Source organism: Hydra viridissima, unplaced genomic scaffold, assembly GCF_058129835.1.
Source record: "Hydra viridissima isolate aposymbiotic clone 2 unplaced genomic scaffold, HvirCarnegie_v1 scaffold_6, whole genome shotgun sequence".
In the NCBI taxonomy this organism is placed as follows: Eukaryota; Metazoa; Cnidaria; class Hydrozoa; order Anthoathecata; family Hydridae; genus Hydra; species Hydra viridissima.
The window spans coordinates 18271439-18289607 of record NW_028324305.1 but is presented as its reverse complement, the minus strand read 5'-3'; the positions used below and the strand labels follow the sequence as shown (position 1 = coordinate 18289607).

The 18169-nt window shown below is 29.2% G+C and overlaps 2 protein-coding genes across 2 annotated transcripts; both read left to right on the top strand.

Moving 5' to 3' along the window:
• The first annotated feature begins 409 nt into the window (after positions 1 to 409).
• LOC149887349 (uncharacterized) lies at positions 410 to 15367 on the top strand. The gene is made up of 3 exons (XM_090091669.1): positions 410 to 1073; positions 11078 to 11334; positions 13244 to 15367. Exons 2-3 carry the CDS (start codon positions 11324 to 11326, stop codon positions 14232 to 14234), a joined length of 1002 nt encoding a protein of 333 aa, XP_089947795.1. The 5' UTR covers positions 410 to 1073; positions 11078 to 11323; the 3' UTR covers positions 14235 to 15367.
• LOC149887348 (52 kDa repressor of the inhibitor of the protein kinase-like) lies at positions 14538 to 15367 on the top strand (the record flags this gene model as incomplete). The annotated part of the gene is made up of 1 exon (XM_090091510.1): positions 14538 to 15367. A coding segment is annotated over one exon (744 nt), but the record flags the coding sequence as incomplete, so codon positions are not given.
• Positions 15368 to 18169: the final 2802 nt, after the last annotated feature.

Sequence of the window (18169 nt, the reverse complement as noted above, 5' to 3'; positions counted from 1 at the left end):
CATGTTCAGTTGTTTTTTGTTTTCGGCCCCTTGTTTCGCCTACATTTTTCCATTTTAGAGCATTTCTAATCATCATAGGAGAACAACTTAATGTCTCTTGAATAAATTTTTATGTTTTCCCTTCTTGTTTTAATTTAATAATTAGTTGTCTCTTTTCTGCACTACAATGCTTTGAACGACCCATAATTCCTATTCATAAAATAAATTTATACGATTATTTTATATATTTCATTAAATTAACACTAAAATTAATCTTACCTTTAATTAGTCTTACTAAAACCAAATAAACAAAAAGCTAATATAAATAATTGGATAGGAAACAACAGATATGTTATTTTAACCTGCAAATAGATATTGTGAGGAGGGAAAATGATAAAATTGTAAACGTTATCTTTAAGTTTTACCCGACTCATATAATATTCGACAGAAAGAGTGAGTCAACCAACAAAAAGTACGCACGGAGACTTATTGAATTTGTCGTATGAATAAGATGATAAAGCGAAAAGAAGAGTAAAATGTAACAACAACCAAGAAAAGACGTACACGCAGAGAATTATTGAATTTGTCAAATGAATAGACGATATAACGAAAAGAAAAGTAAAAACAACAACAACCAAGAAAAGACGTACACACAGAGACTTATTGAATTTGTCATATGAATAAACGATAAAGCGACAAGAAAAATAAAAAATAACAACAACCAAGAAAAGATGTACGCACGGAAACTTATTCAACCTGTCATATAAATAAATGATGAATAAGTAGCAAAACGGTAAACAACCGAAAACTATAAAAAGCTCAAAAAAAGAAAAGAAGACAGTTTTTGGGAAGACAGTTTTTGAAGAGAGTTTTTGAAGAACAGTTTTTGAAGAGGTTTTAAAATGGCAAAGTAAGAGTTAAGAAGAGTAAGAGATTTAAAAGAGAATTTTATAAGAAAAGAGATTTAAAAGAGAATTTTATGAGAAAAGAGATTTAAAAGAGGAATTTATGAAAAAAGGATTTTTAAAGATTTAAAGAGAATTTTATGAGAAGTATTTACGAAGATTTTAAAGAGAAACTTACGAGAAGAATTGGTAAGAAAAGATATTTGAGTAACTTTAAATAAGCGTTATTATCTGTATTGATTTATTGATATTTGCATGAGTTAATTTTAAGAGAATATATATTGATGAGAATTTTTGAGAATATTTATTAAGAAAAATAAGTAAGAGAAGAAGAACCAGTAGTAAGTACTTTTGTTTGCATTTCGATTATTAATATTATTGTTGTTATTACTATATGCGTTAAATATTGTTATTGAAAAGTTTGATGCTTTACCGCGCACCTTAGCATATCCGCGCTATTACACTTACGTCACACAAATATAAGATTGCTTACCATTACACATTAATAGAACAATTGTTGAGTTTTATATTATAGAATATACTGAGGACGGCGAATTTAAGTTAAGCCTTTTTTGATTAGACCTTGCCCATTCTTAACCAAACTATTCCTAAACCTAGCCCTTTCCTAACCAAATACTCCCCAGACCATCTACCTAGTTCCCAACCTCCATATACCCAATCCAAACAACACCAAACCCAAACTTCCCATTCCCCTTCCCCTTTACTGCAAAAGAAGAAAACATAATAGTAATAATAAATATAGTTAAATCCACCGCCCTCACAATATGTTCGTATATAAAATTCGGGACTTCCCTAAAGTAATTTTAACAGTGTTACCAGCATTTTTTACTCCCATTTCATTATTCAGTGTTTGTATTACTGTTATGCCTAAATTTATTAACTTATATTTAAATTTACATAAAATTATTATCACAAATGATTGTATTACTAGCCACAACTATTATTTTGTTCACAACTGTACATAAAGTGGGTGAAAGTAATACTCCATGTAAGTATAAATTTCACCTACTCCATGTAAAGTAATAATTTTTAACTAGCTAAAAATTGATACTTATATGGAATGGAATAAAACAAAATGAATATAAATTGCTTCATCAAAATAAAACCAAATTCAACAAACAAATTTTATTTATAAATCTTATAAAGAAGAATTCGTTAACAAAAACAAACTATTTTTGACTTTATTATATTATATATAAAGTAAATTATTAATAATGTACTTGATATAAAATATGACATTATTATAATATATAATATGAATTATTTTTAAAATATCAAAAAGATGCGATTTTAACTGGCTTACAATTAAAAGTTATTAGTAATTAATAATAAAAATCAATAGGAAGTGGCAATAGAATAGCAAAAACCACCCATTAGTTTAATAGAATTTCATTCAAAAGAATATAGAGTAAAAATAGTAAACAAAAAGCCAATCATCAAACAAAAACATTTTTTAACTTGAAGATTTGTCTAATCTTTGCGTTACAGCTGCTACAAGAGCAGCTCCTTTTCCAGATCCATCTTCAGGTGGAATTAACTCTCAATTCTTCACAACTTTTTTTAAACATTGTGCTATCACCTTATAAATGTAAAAGTAAGTAAAAATTTCTTTTTTTAAATTTATTTACTTTTTTATTTAATACGCTTCCCACTTTCGTTACGCGGTCATCTGAACTACCCGTGATTCGGAACTACGCACTAGTCGGGTATTAAAATATCTCGTACTTTTTTTCAAAACAAAAAGTGTAAAGTTATTTTCAACTAACTTCGTCAGTTGAAAATAACTGGGATGCTCATTGCCCTGATGGTATCAATAACTGGTATTGCTATAAACAGGACAAAACTAATAAAACTTCTACCTACAAAAAGCAGGCGCTGGCTTTCCACTCTCAGTTATTAGCCATTTAAGGCCTACATATATTGATCTACCTCAAGAAGAACTCTTTAAAAAATGCCTTCTTGGCAAGACCCAAAACCAAAATGAAAATTTTAACAGGATGATATGAAAATTTTAACGGGATGATATGACAGCACATACCCAAAATAAACTATGTTTCGCACATATCCAAAATAAACTATGTTTCGTTAACACATTTGGAATTAGGAGTTTAGGATGTTGATTCAAATTTTATATCGGAAGAAAAGAAAAGCAAATCATGTTCATCTTTTATTTTAAAAGGCTGTTCAATATATACTCTTCAAGGCTGTTCAATCATGAACAAAAAGTGTCAAAATCAAAAAAACAACGAAAAGTTATTTGTTGATGCAAAAAAAAAAAGAAGCTGCACCAAGAAAGTAACCTACATGATTTTGGTTACTGTTCATAAAAGTAACTATTTTTAAATTGACATTTTGATTGAAAATATTTGGTACAATTGTGAATATAATACAATTTCTTAATTATACAAATTTTTATTTATATTTAATTAAATAACTCTTGACTTCCCGACCATCCTATTTCAATAATGGTATGTTCAATTTCCATGAAATTTTCAGCAAATGTTTGTTGAATCAAGTTTTACAATTGGAGCTAAAAGTTTTATATTATTGTGAAAACTTTTTTACTTATACAAGCTTGATCTTAAAAATTTTAATTTTTTTAATGCACCATTTTAAAAGTTTCAGTGTAAGTCACTTATAAATATTGAGATAGGACGGTATATTTTAGTGTGTAACCAAACACAATTTATGTAATCCAAATCTAATATAGTTTAATAAAATTTTTTATAAACTATTCTATCGTTTGCTGGATTTTTATCAAAATAAGTATTTGTAACTATAGTTCTACTAAATAATCATAAACTTTTTCGGCGCAATTACTCAATATGGGTAATCGTTTCTGTCTGGTACTGGTAACTAAACAGACAATGACTGTTCCTTATTCTACTTTATTTTAATTCGGTTTAACCTACTCTCCGTATCGCGTTTTTTTTTTTAAAAAAAAAAAATAATAAAGGCAGAATCTTTGGAAGAAATGTTTTTCTTGACGCTTTTATTTTACAAAAATAACATATTATTTATTTGTTAGTAGATTAAAGGGATTTGAAATTTTAATTTTTATAATGTGGCTTCTGTATATAATAATGTTTGGTTTTAATCCTTGGCGTTGCCTATTTATTGTATTTACTGGTATGTTGTTTTTGAACGGTTCAATGATCATAAATTTTGCTCTGTACACCATATTGTTCTTTCCTAGACAATCTTGGGAATTGTATTTTGACAGCAATTCTTCGTGTTTCGGCAGCCACAAGTGCTGATGTTGAATGATTATATCTTTTTATAAATTGAGAAAAAAATATTCGACAGCTTTATCTGTCAACAATATAACTTTTAAAAAACTTCCTTCTACGTTTTCTTCAATTAACAGAATGCATCAAACTGTGTTTTTAAAGTAGACAACTGTTGTCGTCGACATTTTTACTGGTTCTCGTGTTCTCCGCTTTGATGGTTTCTATTTATATTGCTTTTTTTATTGAGAAAAATGGTTTAAGAAAGAAAAGCTTGACGCATGAAGTCACAGTCTTGAACGGTTCTGATTGTATTCATTATTACACGACGCTTGTGTAGCACTGAAAAGAGCCTTAATTAAAAAAACCTTTTTAACTAATAAAATCCTTCTATTTTTTTTTTTTTTTTTTACGTTCCTAACTAAGAACGTAAACAATTGGAAAATAATAGAAAATCATTATCTCTAGAGTAGAATTAAGCTTTCTCCCTGAAAGGAATATTCTGAATAAAAATTAAACATACCTTAACTTTATCCAAAGGTACATGTAATTCGGGCTTGTTGTAGTTACTTGCACACAAAGCTCATCAAATAGCTCTTTCCTTTTTCAATATCTTTATTTCCTTTTACTTCTTATCAGTCTTGGGCAGCTGTGGAAGGTGGGTTGTTCGACGATTGACTACTTACCACGTTTAACTTTTAAAAGATTTACTGTAAAGACTCAAGGTTATAGCATTTGCTCTAAGTACTCAAGGTTATGAGCGAGTACAAGCGAAAGGAACTTGGTCCAAGAAGATATACTATTTACAATTAAATGTTTGTTTGGTTTTATTGTTATACTTTTTTTTTTTCTTCACATACTTTTGTTTATTATATTTACATATTTGCGTTCTCACATTTATACGTTTTGAAGGTCAATGTTTCTGTGTAATTCTGTTTTTTTGTGCAAATGAGATGTTTCTCACGTTTTCGTCACAAAGTCTGATTGCAATCTTGTATATGTCCTGGTTTCTGTTTTTAGTTTTGCTAGAAATGTCAGTAGTGTGTTGAAGTGAAGAGTGGAGTTGACGTTTTTGTTTTCGAATATTAGGGTGTTTCTTGTATGTTATATTGTTTCGTAGAACGTCTCAGTGCAAATGTCTCCTACGCTTCTGTCATGTGCAGTTTCGATGCCCAAGAAGACCTTTTTTGAAATTAATAATTCAATTAAAATGAAGTGTAAAGAATAACTAAAAGTTCTGACTTTAAATCAGCTTGTGGTTTTTTCCCTAAATTTGCGCCGTAAGTTATGCAAGCTTGGAAAAGCTAAAATACTTTCAAAGATGCAATTCAACGAGACATTTTTAGCTGTATACAAGAAAATATACATTTATTTTAGTATACAAGAAAATAGGAGGCTGTTTGATGACATGAATACAAATAAAAATGGTTTGATTGATCCCTTCGAGTTCGATTCTGATTTACGTCATTGTGATGCCTTTATTGCAATTATTGAGAAACAACAAGAAAAAAAAACAAAGCAACATAAGTTATAATTGTCTTCCTCATCCAAGTTACTAATATATTCCTAAAAAAAAAACTCCAAACCATTAAGCTATGTGATATAATACAAAACTCTTCAATCTACCAAAATACAAACTAAATTAGCCTACACTAAAACTTTCCCACTACATAAATTTGATCACATGATAACAAATATGGCTACCCTCTTATTTTCTCACTGCCTGTCTTATCTAAAGTCCTAAAACTTACATTTGAAATAACAAACTAGTTTTCAGTGAACTTTTTTTAACTTGAAATCTACTTCGAAGTGTACATTTGAAGGGTTTTCCGAGGATTAAACTATTGTTTCACTTTGTTAAATATGATTTATTGGGAAAATATTTTATCCATAAAGTATCATAAACTTCTTTCAACATTTTACATCATTTTACTTCTTGCATTATTTTCTTTTTTAGATACCATTTTTTTGTTCTAAAGGTTGACTTAAATATAAAGGGTTTTTAATTGTTATATGATTTGGAAGATTAAAATGTAAAATATACTTTTGGATCAAACGACTAAAAAATTACAGCTAACGATAAAATATTACCGCCTAAAATATTATTTCATAAAAGTGTGTTTGTTAAAAATGAAATAATATTTCATCTTTAGCAAACACATGTCGAATAGTCGAGTCATTTAACACGTTTATTGCGTGATGTAAGTTATTTGTTTATTCGATCGTCTCGCTTCAGTGACTTTGATTGAAAACATTAAAATGGTAGATATTTTTGAAAAGTTGGATTCATAAACGCTGAAATGAACAGCTTGGTTCGTGTTTTCAATGACGTAAATCAGAATCGAACTCGAAGGGATCAATCAAACCATTTTTATTTGTATCCATGTCATCAAACAGCCTCCTATTTTCTTGTATTGATGGAACAACTAAAAATGTCTCGTTGAAGTCCAAAGCACCATTTGAATCAGTATCAATTTGTTTAAATTTTCTAAAGGCTTCATTAGTTGCTATTGTCGCAACATTGCGTCGCTTTCTGCTGCTACATTTGTCCTGTATAACGCACCAACTTCTTCTTCCACTACCACCGCACTTTTCCACTTTCCACGTACTTCTACAATCGCCATCACAATTACAACAAAATATATTGCATCTTCCAGTTGCACAACATCCAAAAGCAGAACTTGCACCTTTACAGCATTTTGAAGACACTTCTTCAATTTCCAAGAAAACCAATGCAACAAAAAGTGAAGCGATAATAAACTTCATTTTCTTTTTTGATTTTAAATTAAAAAATGAATAAGATTTGTCTTAACAATTTATAGATGAATAGTCACTGGACGCACTCCTTCAATGGTGTAAAGAAAGAAATTAAATTTTCTTAAATATGTTTTTGGTGTTTACAAACGCCTTCAAAAGTGTTTACAAATACTTTTAAAAGTTGTAACGTAAAAGGTGCTAGTAAACAGTTCGTGTTGAAATGGCTTGCGAGGCGCCGTCTTTCATTGCTCATCCTTTCAAAACAAGAATTTTCCTATGGGATTTAATGTTTAGAGTTTAACTGACGCAATTCTTACAACCTTAGAAAACTAACCAATAGAAATGCATGAATAGTTAGCAAATACCCAAAAGCTCTAAGTTTTGAATTGTTTTCAAGGTCTTTGTTTAAAAACTTATTTCAAACAGTTTCGTAATCTTGTACAAACCGGTAAAATACTGGAATTTTCATATTTCATAACACAATTTCATCTCGAGTTGTTTTGAAATACAAAGAAAAGCGATAAAGACGTATGGGTCAGAGTTCTTAGATATCCAGGTATCCGAGGTAATTCCCACTGGGCTATCAGTAAAATGGAACTTTCTTTTAAACCAGCACCACACTTAAACCGGTACCACAATTAAAAAGTTTAACCGGTGCTACACTCTTTAAGTGAATTACTAACTGAACCACTTAGGAAACCCATTCTTCTCCTCATGGAGTTAGTCTAAGTAACTAACTTGAGTTTTTAATAAATTATGGGTTCATATTACTTTAAGAATTTACCATTATATAAACGCACAGTTTAAATAAAAGTTCATAATTCTAGCATTCAGCGCATTTGAGATTTATGTTAAGCTTATACATTCTAAAAAGCATAAACATTTAAGGATTCCTTTTCAAAAAATCTAGTTTTGTTATTTAGTTTTTAAAAGACTTTTAAATATCTTCAAAACTTGATTTCTTTTTTTTTTTTTTTTTTTTTTAAAAAAAAAAACAAAAAAACTTACGCAATAAAAAAAACATATCAAAGATCCTATTTTTGCCAATATTCAGAAATAGAATCTTGGATATATTTTGTTTCATAAGTTTCATACTTTATGTCAAAGAAATATTGATAAACGGATGATGAACTTAGGTATGATGACGACTGTGAAAAAGGATAAAAAGGAGCTATTTTATTGAATTATAAAAAAGTAGTTTAAAGTCTAAGTCCAACCCAATCGTTTTCTCTTTAAAAATCATTTTAGTGCCAGAATTAAAAATGTCAAATAATTAGTTTCACGAGATGCAAGGTTTTTGCGGTTACTTCCGCTCCTTCTGGTAAAATCCATATTACGAAAGTTTAAAAAAGTAATTTTTACGCCATATTTTCGCAAAAAAAATACATGTTAAAAAGCACAGCAACAAAATGCCACATTCTTATTAAGAATTCTTAATAAGAAAAAATTCCTTTTTTTTTTTCATTCTTTTTAAGAATTCTTAATAAGAATGTGGCATTTTGTTGCTGTGGTTTTTTTTAAATTTTTTTTTTAAGAAGGTATGACGTAATACTACTTTTAAAATGTTTTTACGTGACGTCAAAACCTTTAAACAAGTTATCACGCTTGTGATGTCAATGTGTAGCGTGTGCAAATATAAATCATCGTCTGTTACGTCAAGAACACACACAAAGTTAAAATTGCTGTAAGTCCCTATAACTTTCTTAACATTTCCAATTACCTTTCAATCAACTTTAAATTTATTAGTAAATATTTTTTCAATAAATGTGTGAAAAGTAAAAAAGTCATATATCATAATTTATCCGTTGTCATGTAAAAAAAATATACGACTAAGCAATAAAAAACTTTTAAACTCTTAGAAATAAAAAAGATTGAGTTTTCACATGTTTTGCTCTGTATTAACATAAGATCTTATGGTTTTCATACTTAATTCTTCTCTCTCTTGTCTTTTCTGCATTTTAGATTCAAATGATAAAAAGTCAGGTGCGAATCAGGAAACCCTTTTTTTTAGTCGTCGGACACTTAACATTCATCTAAAACTTAAGAAGTTATTCAATCTGAAATACCACAAAAATATTCGTTAGTTAAAGTTGTGACATGCAAAATATCTTCCAATATTTTATATAAAAAAAAGATAAAATAAAATGAAAAACCATCTGCGCCAAACTATTCAGAATATGGGAATTTATGCACATATTAAAATTTTAGCGGCGCTCGTATGGGCCAGTGCCGGCTACCCCAGTTGTGGCGATCCATTTACAGACCATTAAAGTTCTATGAATGGCATGCCGGAGCCGAATGAACCATTGTTGTACCGTAACAGACTCACCAGAGCTGGTTTGCCAGATAGCAACTACCATTTGGTCCGTTTGCGGCATCCTATTCCTGGTTATCCATCCAATAACAGGCCGATTTATTTACACAGATCAAATAAAAAATTTTGAAACTTATATATTTATCAATATTTGAACTCAAGATGTCTTTTTTGTTTAACATAACATTTTTTTCGTAAGAATATTTAAATTTTAAATATAAATATATATTTTTTGGTTAACAAAACATATTCTTACAATAATTTGTTGCATATTACCTTTTCTTTTTTTCGTTTTTTATAATAAATATGATAAAATAAGGTACAAGTTTTCAGTAAAACTAAGTGTAATTTTTATTTTTACCCAGCAAACATTGACAGACGGGTACCGTATGGTTTTTAACTGGGCTTATGGGAACGGGATTTAGAAGGGTTTGTGTTCTGGTTTCCAGATGGGTCCCGTATGGTTGAAAAATTAAGCAAAAATAATAATATGGGTCGCATGTGGTGATTATAAGGGCTAAGAAAACTGGGATTTTTACGGGTTTCCCATTAGGGACCCATCTGGTGAAAGTAATATGCGGAAAAATCTATGCAATCAGTCCATTATCGCCATTTGCAACTTACCTTGTGCAAAAAAGTTTTTACAATATAACGTAATAATTAAAGTTATAATCGTTTTCTCGTTTTATGTTTTTTATGAAACTCTTTGTAAAAAGTTGTTGTAACTATTTTTATTTAATACATAAATTTTTCTCTTTTTCTTTCTTTAGTAAAAAGTTGAAAATTTTACAAAGTTTTACATGCAATTTGAACAATAAATACTTGAAAGAATTCATTAATATTTACGTTTATGAAAAGTAATGCCACAATTCATAAAATATTACAAAGTTGACGTGAGGGTTTTCATTATTGTCTTACTACCTTGTGGCAGGGGCGGGTTTAGGGTTAGGCTTGTTAGGCGCGTCGACTATTTTATGTTGTGATTTTTTGGGTGTAAATTTGCGATATCGAAGGAATTTTTATAAGTATAAAGTCCCCGTCTTGCTCGTTTTTTACCGGCTTCCGAATTTAAGAAATATTTGTGAAGTGGTTTCTAATTTTGTTATCGGTAGCGTAATTTCGGACCATATTAGGCGCGCCTAACCTGGCCCGTTTATTTGGCTGATGAGATTTCGAAATCATATAAATTCTTATTAAATTGTTTCATTTTTATCCTCCGATAACGTAATTTCAGGTCAGGTTAGGCAAAACATTTTTGCGCTTAACTTGGCCCGTTTATTCGGCAAACGAGAGTCCAAAAAATTATTGAGTTTATTTAACTCAATGATATATTATATATACTAGATGTCTAACTTGCGGGATTTTATTGGACGAAAAGTGAAGCCGCTTTTTTTTGTTTACAAATTAAATCCGCCATTTGTAATAAGGGCAAAAGCTATATCCGACGTGCGTAATAAAAGTTAAAAATGCATGTTTTTGCCCTAATTAGAAATGGCTAGCACCGATTCACTTTTCGGATCGAAGTTAGACATCTAGTATATATAATATATCATTGATTTAACTCAATGATATATTAAAAATAACTAGATGTCTAACTTTCGCGTATTTTTTGAAGCAAAAATCGGCCATTATGAATTTAACAAATCAAAAGCTTCGTATTTGTTTTGTTTTGATAAATAGCGTAAAGATTTTGCCCCCCATAATGTCCGATTTTTGCTTCACTTTTTCTTATACCGATTTACGGCAGTTAGACATCTAGTTATTCTTAATATATCATTGATTTAACTAAGGTTTTTTTCATCGTTCGGTAGCGTAACTTTAGCCCAAGTTAGGCGCAATTTAGCTAATCGATTGTTTGTTTTTGTCATTTGCAGATTTCAAAAGAAACATTCAACTGACCAAATTAAAACATTTTTTAAGCATGTCTTGCATTTCTATAGTCTGTAAGAAAATTAATTGAGAACGGTTGTATTGAAAATCTACGAACTGTTTATTCCGAATTGTCGTTGAAGATTAATTTCCTTCACAAACCAGATCTTTATGACTTGTTGACTGTTCAAAAGTCAATAAAGAGAAATATTTATGTTGAGTGTGACATACCGCAGAACTCAAGGAAAACTATGGCCTTGAAGTAAGTATTTTTCTATTTAGTTTAAAAAGTAAAAGGAAAAACAATAGCAAAATTTCATTCTTTATATCAACTAAAACAATAGTAATAATAATAACAACAACAACAACAACAACAACAACAACAACAACAACAACAACAACAACAACAACAACAACAACAACAACAACAACAACAACAACAACAACAACAACAACAACAACAACAACAACAACAACAACAACAACAACAACAACAACAACAACAACAACAACAACAACAACAACAACAACAACAACAACAACAACAACAACAACAACAACAACAACAACAACAACAACAACAACAACAACAACAACAACAACAACAACAACAACAACAACAACAACAACAACAACAACAACAACAACAACAACAACAACAACAACAACAACAACAACAACAACAACAACAACAACAACAACAACAACAACAACAACAACAACAACAACAACAACAACAACAACAACAACAACAACAACAACAACAACAACAACAACAACAACAACAACAACAACAACAACAACAACAACAACAACAACAACAACAACAACAACAACAACAACAACAACAACAACAACAACAACAACAACAACAACAACAACAACAACAACAACAACAACAACAACAACAACAACAACAACAACAACAACAACAACAACAACAACAACAACAACAACAACAACAACAACAACAACAACAACAACAACAACAACAACAACAACAACAACAACAACAACAACAACAACAACAACAACAACAACAACAACAACAACAACAACAACAACAACAACAACAACAACAACAACAACAACAACAACAACAACAACAACAACAACAACAACAACAACAACAACAACAACAACAACAACAACAACAACAACAACAACAACAACAACAACAACAACAACAACAACAACAACAACAACAACAACAACAACAACAACAACAACAACAACAACAACAACAACAACAACAACAACAACAACAACAACAACAACAACAACAACAACAACAACAACAACAACAACAACAACAACAACAACAACAACAACAACAACAACAACAACAACAACAACAACAACAACAACAACAACAACAACAACAACAACAACAACAACAACAACAACAACAACAACAACAACAACAACAACAACAACAACAACAACAACAACAACAACAACAACAACAACAACAACAACAACAACAACAACAACAACAACAACAACAACAACAACAACAACAACAACAACAACAACAACAACAACAACAACAACAACAACAACAACAACAACAACAACAACAACAACAACAACAACAACAACAACAACAACAACAACAACAACAACAACAACAACAACAACAACAACAACAACAACAACAACAACAACAACAACAACAACAACAACAACAACAACAACAACAACAACAACAACAACAACAACAACAACAACAACAACAACAACAACAACAACAACAACAACAACAACAACAACAACAACAACAACAACAACAACAACAACAACAACAACAATAATAATAATAGTAATAATAATAATAATAATAATAATAATAATAATAATAATAATAATAATAATAATAATAATAGTAATAATAGTAACAACAACAATAATAATAATCATAGTAATTATAATCATAATAATAATGATAACATTTAAAAGTTATAATAATAAATTTGACTTAAAATTGCTTTAAAAAAGTTAGCATAAGCAAACCATTTTTTAAATTTATCTTTTGCCTTGATCTAATTGATTTGCTTTTTTTTTTTAATCAAACTTATATAAATACTTGAATAAAATTTTTTTTACATTAAGCTTTGGTGTTGGATCTTTTTTACTGTGTATTAAAAGCTTTATTCATTTTTTTACTACAGATCTGAATCTACTGGTAATTGTCTATTTAGTTCATTTTCAATTTGTATGAGCGGTGATAATAGTTTGGTAATGGATTTAAGAATTCTGACAACAATTGATTTATATTTAACTCCCTCATTTTACAGTAACCACCCATCATTTGTCAGCTTATGCTTAAAGTATCCAAATGAGTTTTCATCAATAGATAATTTGTTAGCAGTGTCTGTGTCCACACATTCTGTAGACTCAGGAAAACTAAAAGATAATCTTGTTAAGGAAGAAGCATTACATATATGTCAAGAATTTGTATGGTCTGGTTTTCTTTGCATCCTTGCTCTTTCAACTGTGTATTTTAAACAAGTTCAGTGTTACTACAGAACAATTGGTTCTCTCCTAAAATATAAACTTATGTTTAATCTTAAAATTGAACCTCGTGTTTTTTCTGCATCATCAGATGTTCTGAATTTATTGTTTTGTTTTGAAGGATCAAATCCTCCTTTTCCATATAAACACAATCATTATGTACCTCTAGTTTTCGTTCCAGATGAGAAATGCTTGAAGCGTAAATTTTTATGTAAAAAAGTTAGAAATTGTGATAAACAATTACCAATTACTATGTTTACAGATAAATACAACACCAATCAAGAACCACCTATTTCTACTATTGCTGATAAATCTTTTTTATATGAACTTAATAAAAACAAACTTATAACATCCTCTCACGGAAATAGTGTCTTTAATTCCTTTATAGATTCAAAATCATGTTCTTCGAATACTTTGCTACCTTCAAATGAAAATGATTGTAATTTTAAAAACAAAAAGTTTTTATCTGCCGAAATTTCAAAACTAGAGTCTAATACAAATAAGTTGTCAAGTGAATACTCTAGTGAATATGATATTGCATGCTTTCGTTCAAAGGCATCTACTTTAAATGATTTGCAAATAAAAAACTTGATTAGAAATGTTTTTGTGCCTAATGAGTGTTATTCTTTTCCAAAAACAAATGGGTGATCTTTCCAACTTATCTGATTAAAACAATTTTCATGGCTTAGTTATTCACCATCTGAAGATGGCGCATATTGTCTGAGTTGTGTTTTGTTTGGGTTTAAATACTCTTTGAAATCTAGTAGATGTAAAAACTTGTTTTCTCAGCCTGTAAAGCACTGGCCAGATGCTGTGAGTGCTTTTAATATACATTATCATGGGAAAAAAGGAAAGATTAATGAACATCGCTTAGCTGTACAAATTCTTCATCATAACACCTGGACCATATTTTCAGCAGTTTTAAATACAATGAATGGAAGTTTTTAAAATATTGATACTTTAATTAACAAAGAATATGAAAAGGAGGTTGCTTTAAATCAAGACAAATTGCGTCCAATTGTTGACTCAATCATTTTCTTAGGCCGTCTCAATATAGCTTTCAGAGGTCATCGTGATGATTCCCAACACCATCCTACTGTTGGAAAATATTTTTTAGTAAATGGAGCAGGAAATTTTGTTGAACTTTTAAACTACAGGATCAGAGGTGAGGATAAAGTTCTTGAGCACCATCTTAACAGCTGTGCAAAGAATGCATCTTATATTTCTAATTCGTCACAAAATGAATTAATAAATTGTTGTGGAAAATATATCCAGAGTATTTTAATTTCTGATATAAAGGAAAATCAATTTTTTTCAATAATTGCTGATGAAGCATCTGATTGTTCCAATCAGGAACAAATGTCTTTAATTATTAGATTTATAGATAGTTCTTTTGATGTTAGAGAAGAGTTTATGGGTTTTTTGCATTGCGAATATGGTTTATCAGGAGAAGCTCTTTACAAAACTATTTTATCATGTCTTAAAGATTATTCTCTTGACATTTCCAATTGCCGAGGTCAGGGGTATGATGGTGCAGGATCTGTTGCTGGTCATGTTAAAGGTCTTGCAAAGAGAATTAAAGATCACAATGACAAGGCAGTATATACTCACTGCTTTAGTCATCGTCTTAATCTTAGTGTAGCAAATTCGTGCAAACTACAAGAAGTCAGAAATATGATGGAGCAAGTAAAATAATTGTCTTATTTTTTTAATTTTTCTGAGTCAAGACAAAATTTATTAGAAGCAGCTATCACCAAACATTGTTCTGCAACAAAGAAAAACTTAATTGATGTTTGTCGCACAAGATGGGTTGAACGCATAACTGGGTTGGATGATTTTGAAAGTTTGTTTGTACCTATTGTTTTTTGTCTTGAAGGAATGAGCATGAACTTAGAAAAAAAGTGCAATAAAGAAACTTCATCACAGGCTTCTTGTTTTTTAAAACTCATTACCACTTTTGATTTTATTGCAACTTTAGTGATTACTCGAACAATTCTTGACTACACTATTCCTGTTACACAAATGTTGCAAGGTAAAACTTTTGATATTTGTGATGGTTAAAGTTCTATTTCAGCTTTAAAAAGTTGTATGTTGACACTTAGAAATTTAATAGATGATTATCACATAAAGTGGTATGATACAATTCTTTGTCTTGCTTCTAAAGTTGATGTTGCTGAAGTTAAACCAAGAGTATCAAGTCATCAAATATACAGAAATAATGTTCCTTCATGTTCAACTTCAGATTATTTTAAGAAATCGTTAACCATACCACTTATCAATCACCTCCTATTTGAAGTTAATAACAAATTTAGTGATGATTCTTTGGTTGCTTATGATGGTTTGGTTATTATTCCAGACAAAATGATATCTTATGTTTCTAAGAAGATTGAGTGGAAAATTAAGTTTCAATCTTTTGTAAATTTTTATTCAACAGATTTGCCATGTGCAATTTCTTTGATTTGTGGGAAAGCTATTGGGCTCAAGAAAAAATATGCTTACCAGATAATATTTCAAGTACTTTAAAAAGTATTCCTAACAATCTATTTTCAAATTTAAGAGTTTGTCTTCGCATTCTAGGAACATTGCCTGTAACGTCTTCTTCGTGTGAAAGATCATTTTCAGCTATGAGACGATTAAAAAACTACACACGAAGTACTATGTCATCTGAGAGAATGAACAGTCTTGTTTTATTGCATATTCACCAAGATAAAAACAGATAAAAACTGTTAACCTTTTTTTTATTATTATTATTCATTTTCTTTAACAAGTTTTTTTTATTTGTTAATTTTTAAGTCACTTTTAATATTTTATGTTTAATGCTTTTTAAGTTGTTTAAATTTTAATTAAAATTACTCTATAAATAATTAGTTTATGATATCTAGTGTCTGCGCCATATTAGCAAAAAATCTTTTTTTTTAAATACAATACAGTTACCTTTTTTCTGAACAAATTGTGTTGTTAAAGTTCCGGTGGTCAGTCGTTCTTCAATTTCAAACAACCAATGAACAAGGTTAATTATGTAATAAATATAAGACTAAGAATAAGTATAAATATTACAAGTAGTTGTTCTTCCAACATATCAGTTTAATTGAATTTGATTGAAAAAAAAGTGAAATGTTTGTATTATTTTTTTGAAATATTTTTTAAGTTTAAAATGAATTTTTTCTTATTTTAGATTTTACAAAACATATGAAGTAAAACAAATAAAAGTTATGAAAATAAAATTATTTTAATTAGATTTTTTAATATAAAATAGTATTTCAAATTTTTGTTTCTAATATACTTTTTTTTTACTCTCTAGTAACCTTAACGCCTTCAATTGGTAAATAGGATTTTATCAGTTTTTATATTTAAAAAATATATATGATTTTACTTTTTGATGTACTGTATATTTTATATTTTAATTAAGAGCATTATGTTTATACAAATTTAAATGATTTATTTTATTAAATATTTATTTTCTCTATTTTTTTAGTTCTACCTTTTTAAACGTTCTAATCAGCGTCATCACCCCAGTGTACCCTGCTTAACTGCTAAAATATGGTTCTAATTTAGTAAACTTTCATGACTTGAAATTTACTTTACTGATCATTAGCCAGCAGTTTAGGATAAAAAATGACTTCAATACAGTTATGGTATGTGATAACTGTTCACCGGCCGCATCGCAAAGTTGTTTACATTGTTTACTAATTTTTACGAATAATATTCATGTTATTACTACATTGTGTTGCTACTACATTGTATATTATTATGTTATTACTATATTGTATCTTTCATGTTAATAATAATTTTTGTTATAAAAATGGTAATAATATGTTGTGTGTCTATTTAGATTATAATTATTTTTAGCATTGTTTCGGAAATAATGTAGGGGAGAGTGGGGTACCGTGGCACACTTTTAGTTTTTGTTTCGTAACAATTTTTTTAATACGTTTTTTTTTTTAGGCGATTGGTTTAATTTGTAGAAAAAATTTATTCCTACAAAAAAAATTCTATAAGTTACCAAAATATAACAGGTTAAACTTAAGAGACTAGTTAAAGTAAAATTAGGAATTTGTTTCAAGGTACCGGTATTAACGTTTAAGGTATTAACGATCAATTAAAAACTGAACTTAAAAAGTTGCTAAAAGTAGAAAGATTGTTGTGACTGTTTCGTCATAAATTAATTATATTGTGTATTAAATTTGAAGTTTTATGGTAGTGTTTTTAGTTCGTGTGTGTTTTTTTTTTTTTTTTCTCTAATTGATCTAAATTAGTGTAAACCTATGATTCTTTTTTGAATTCAAAAAAAGGGGTGCCTGAAATAATTAGTGCTTCAGACTTTGCTAAATAGCGAGAATAAGTTTTAGTTGATGGAACTAGAGATAGTAGCTCCTTTAAGTACTGAACATGATAGTATTTGTAGAAAAGAAAAAGAGATTTTTTTACGACAACTTTACGAAGATGGGAGAGAGACTAAAGCTTGGCAGATTGAGCAGGTCCAATGCTCGATGTCCGTTTTAGCGTCCGTAATGAAATATCGTTTGAGCCTTTTTGTAAGAGTTTGTAAACAAGTGGTTTCTTTTAAAATATTTTGAACCCGA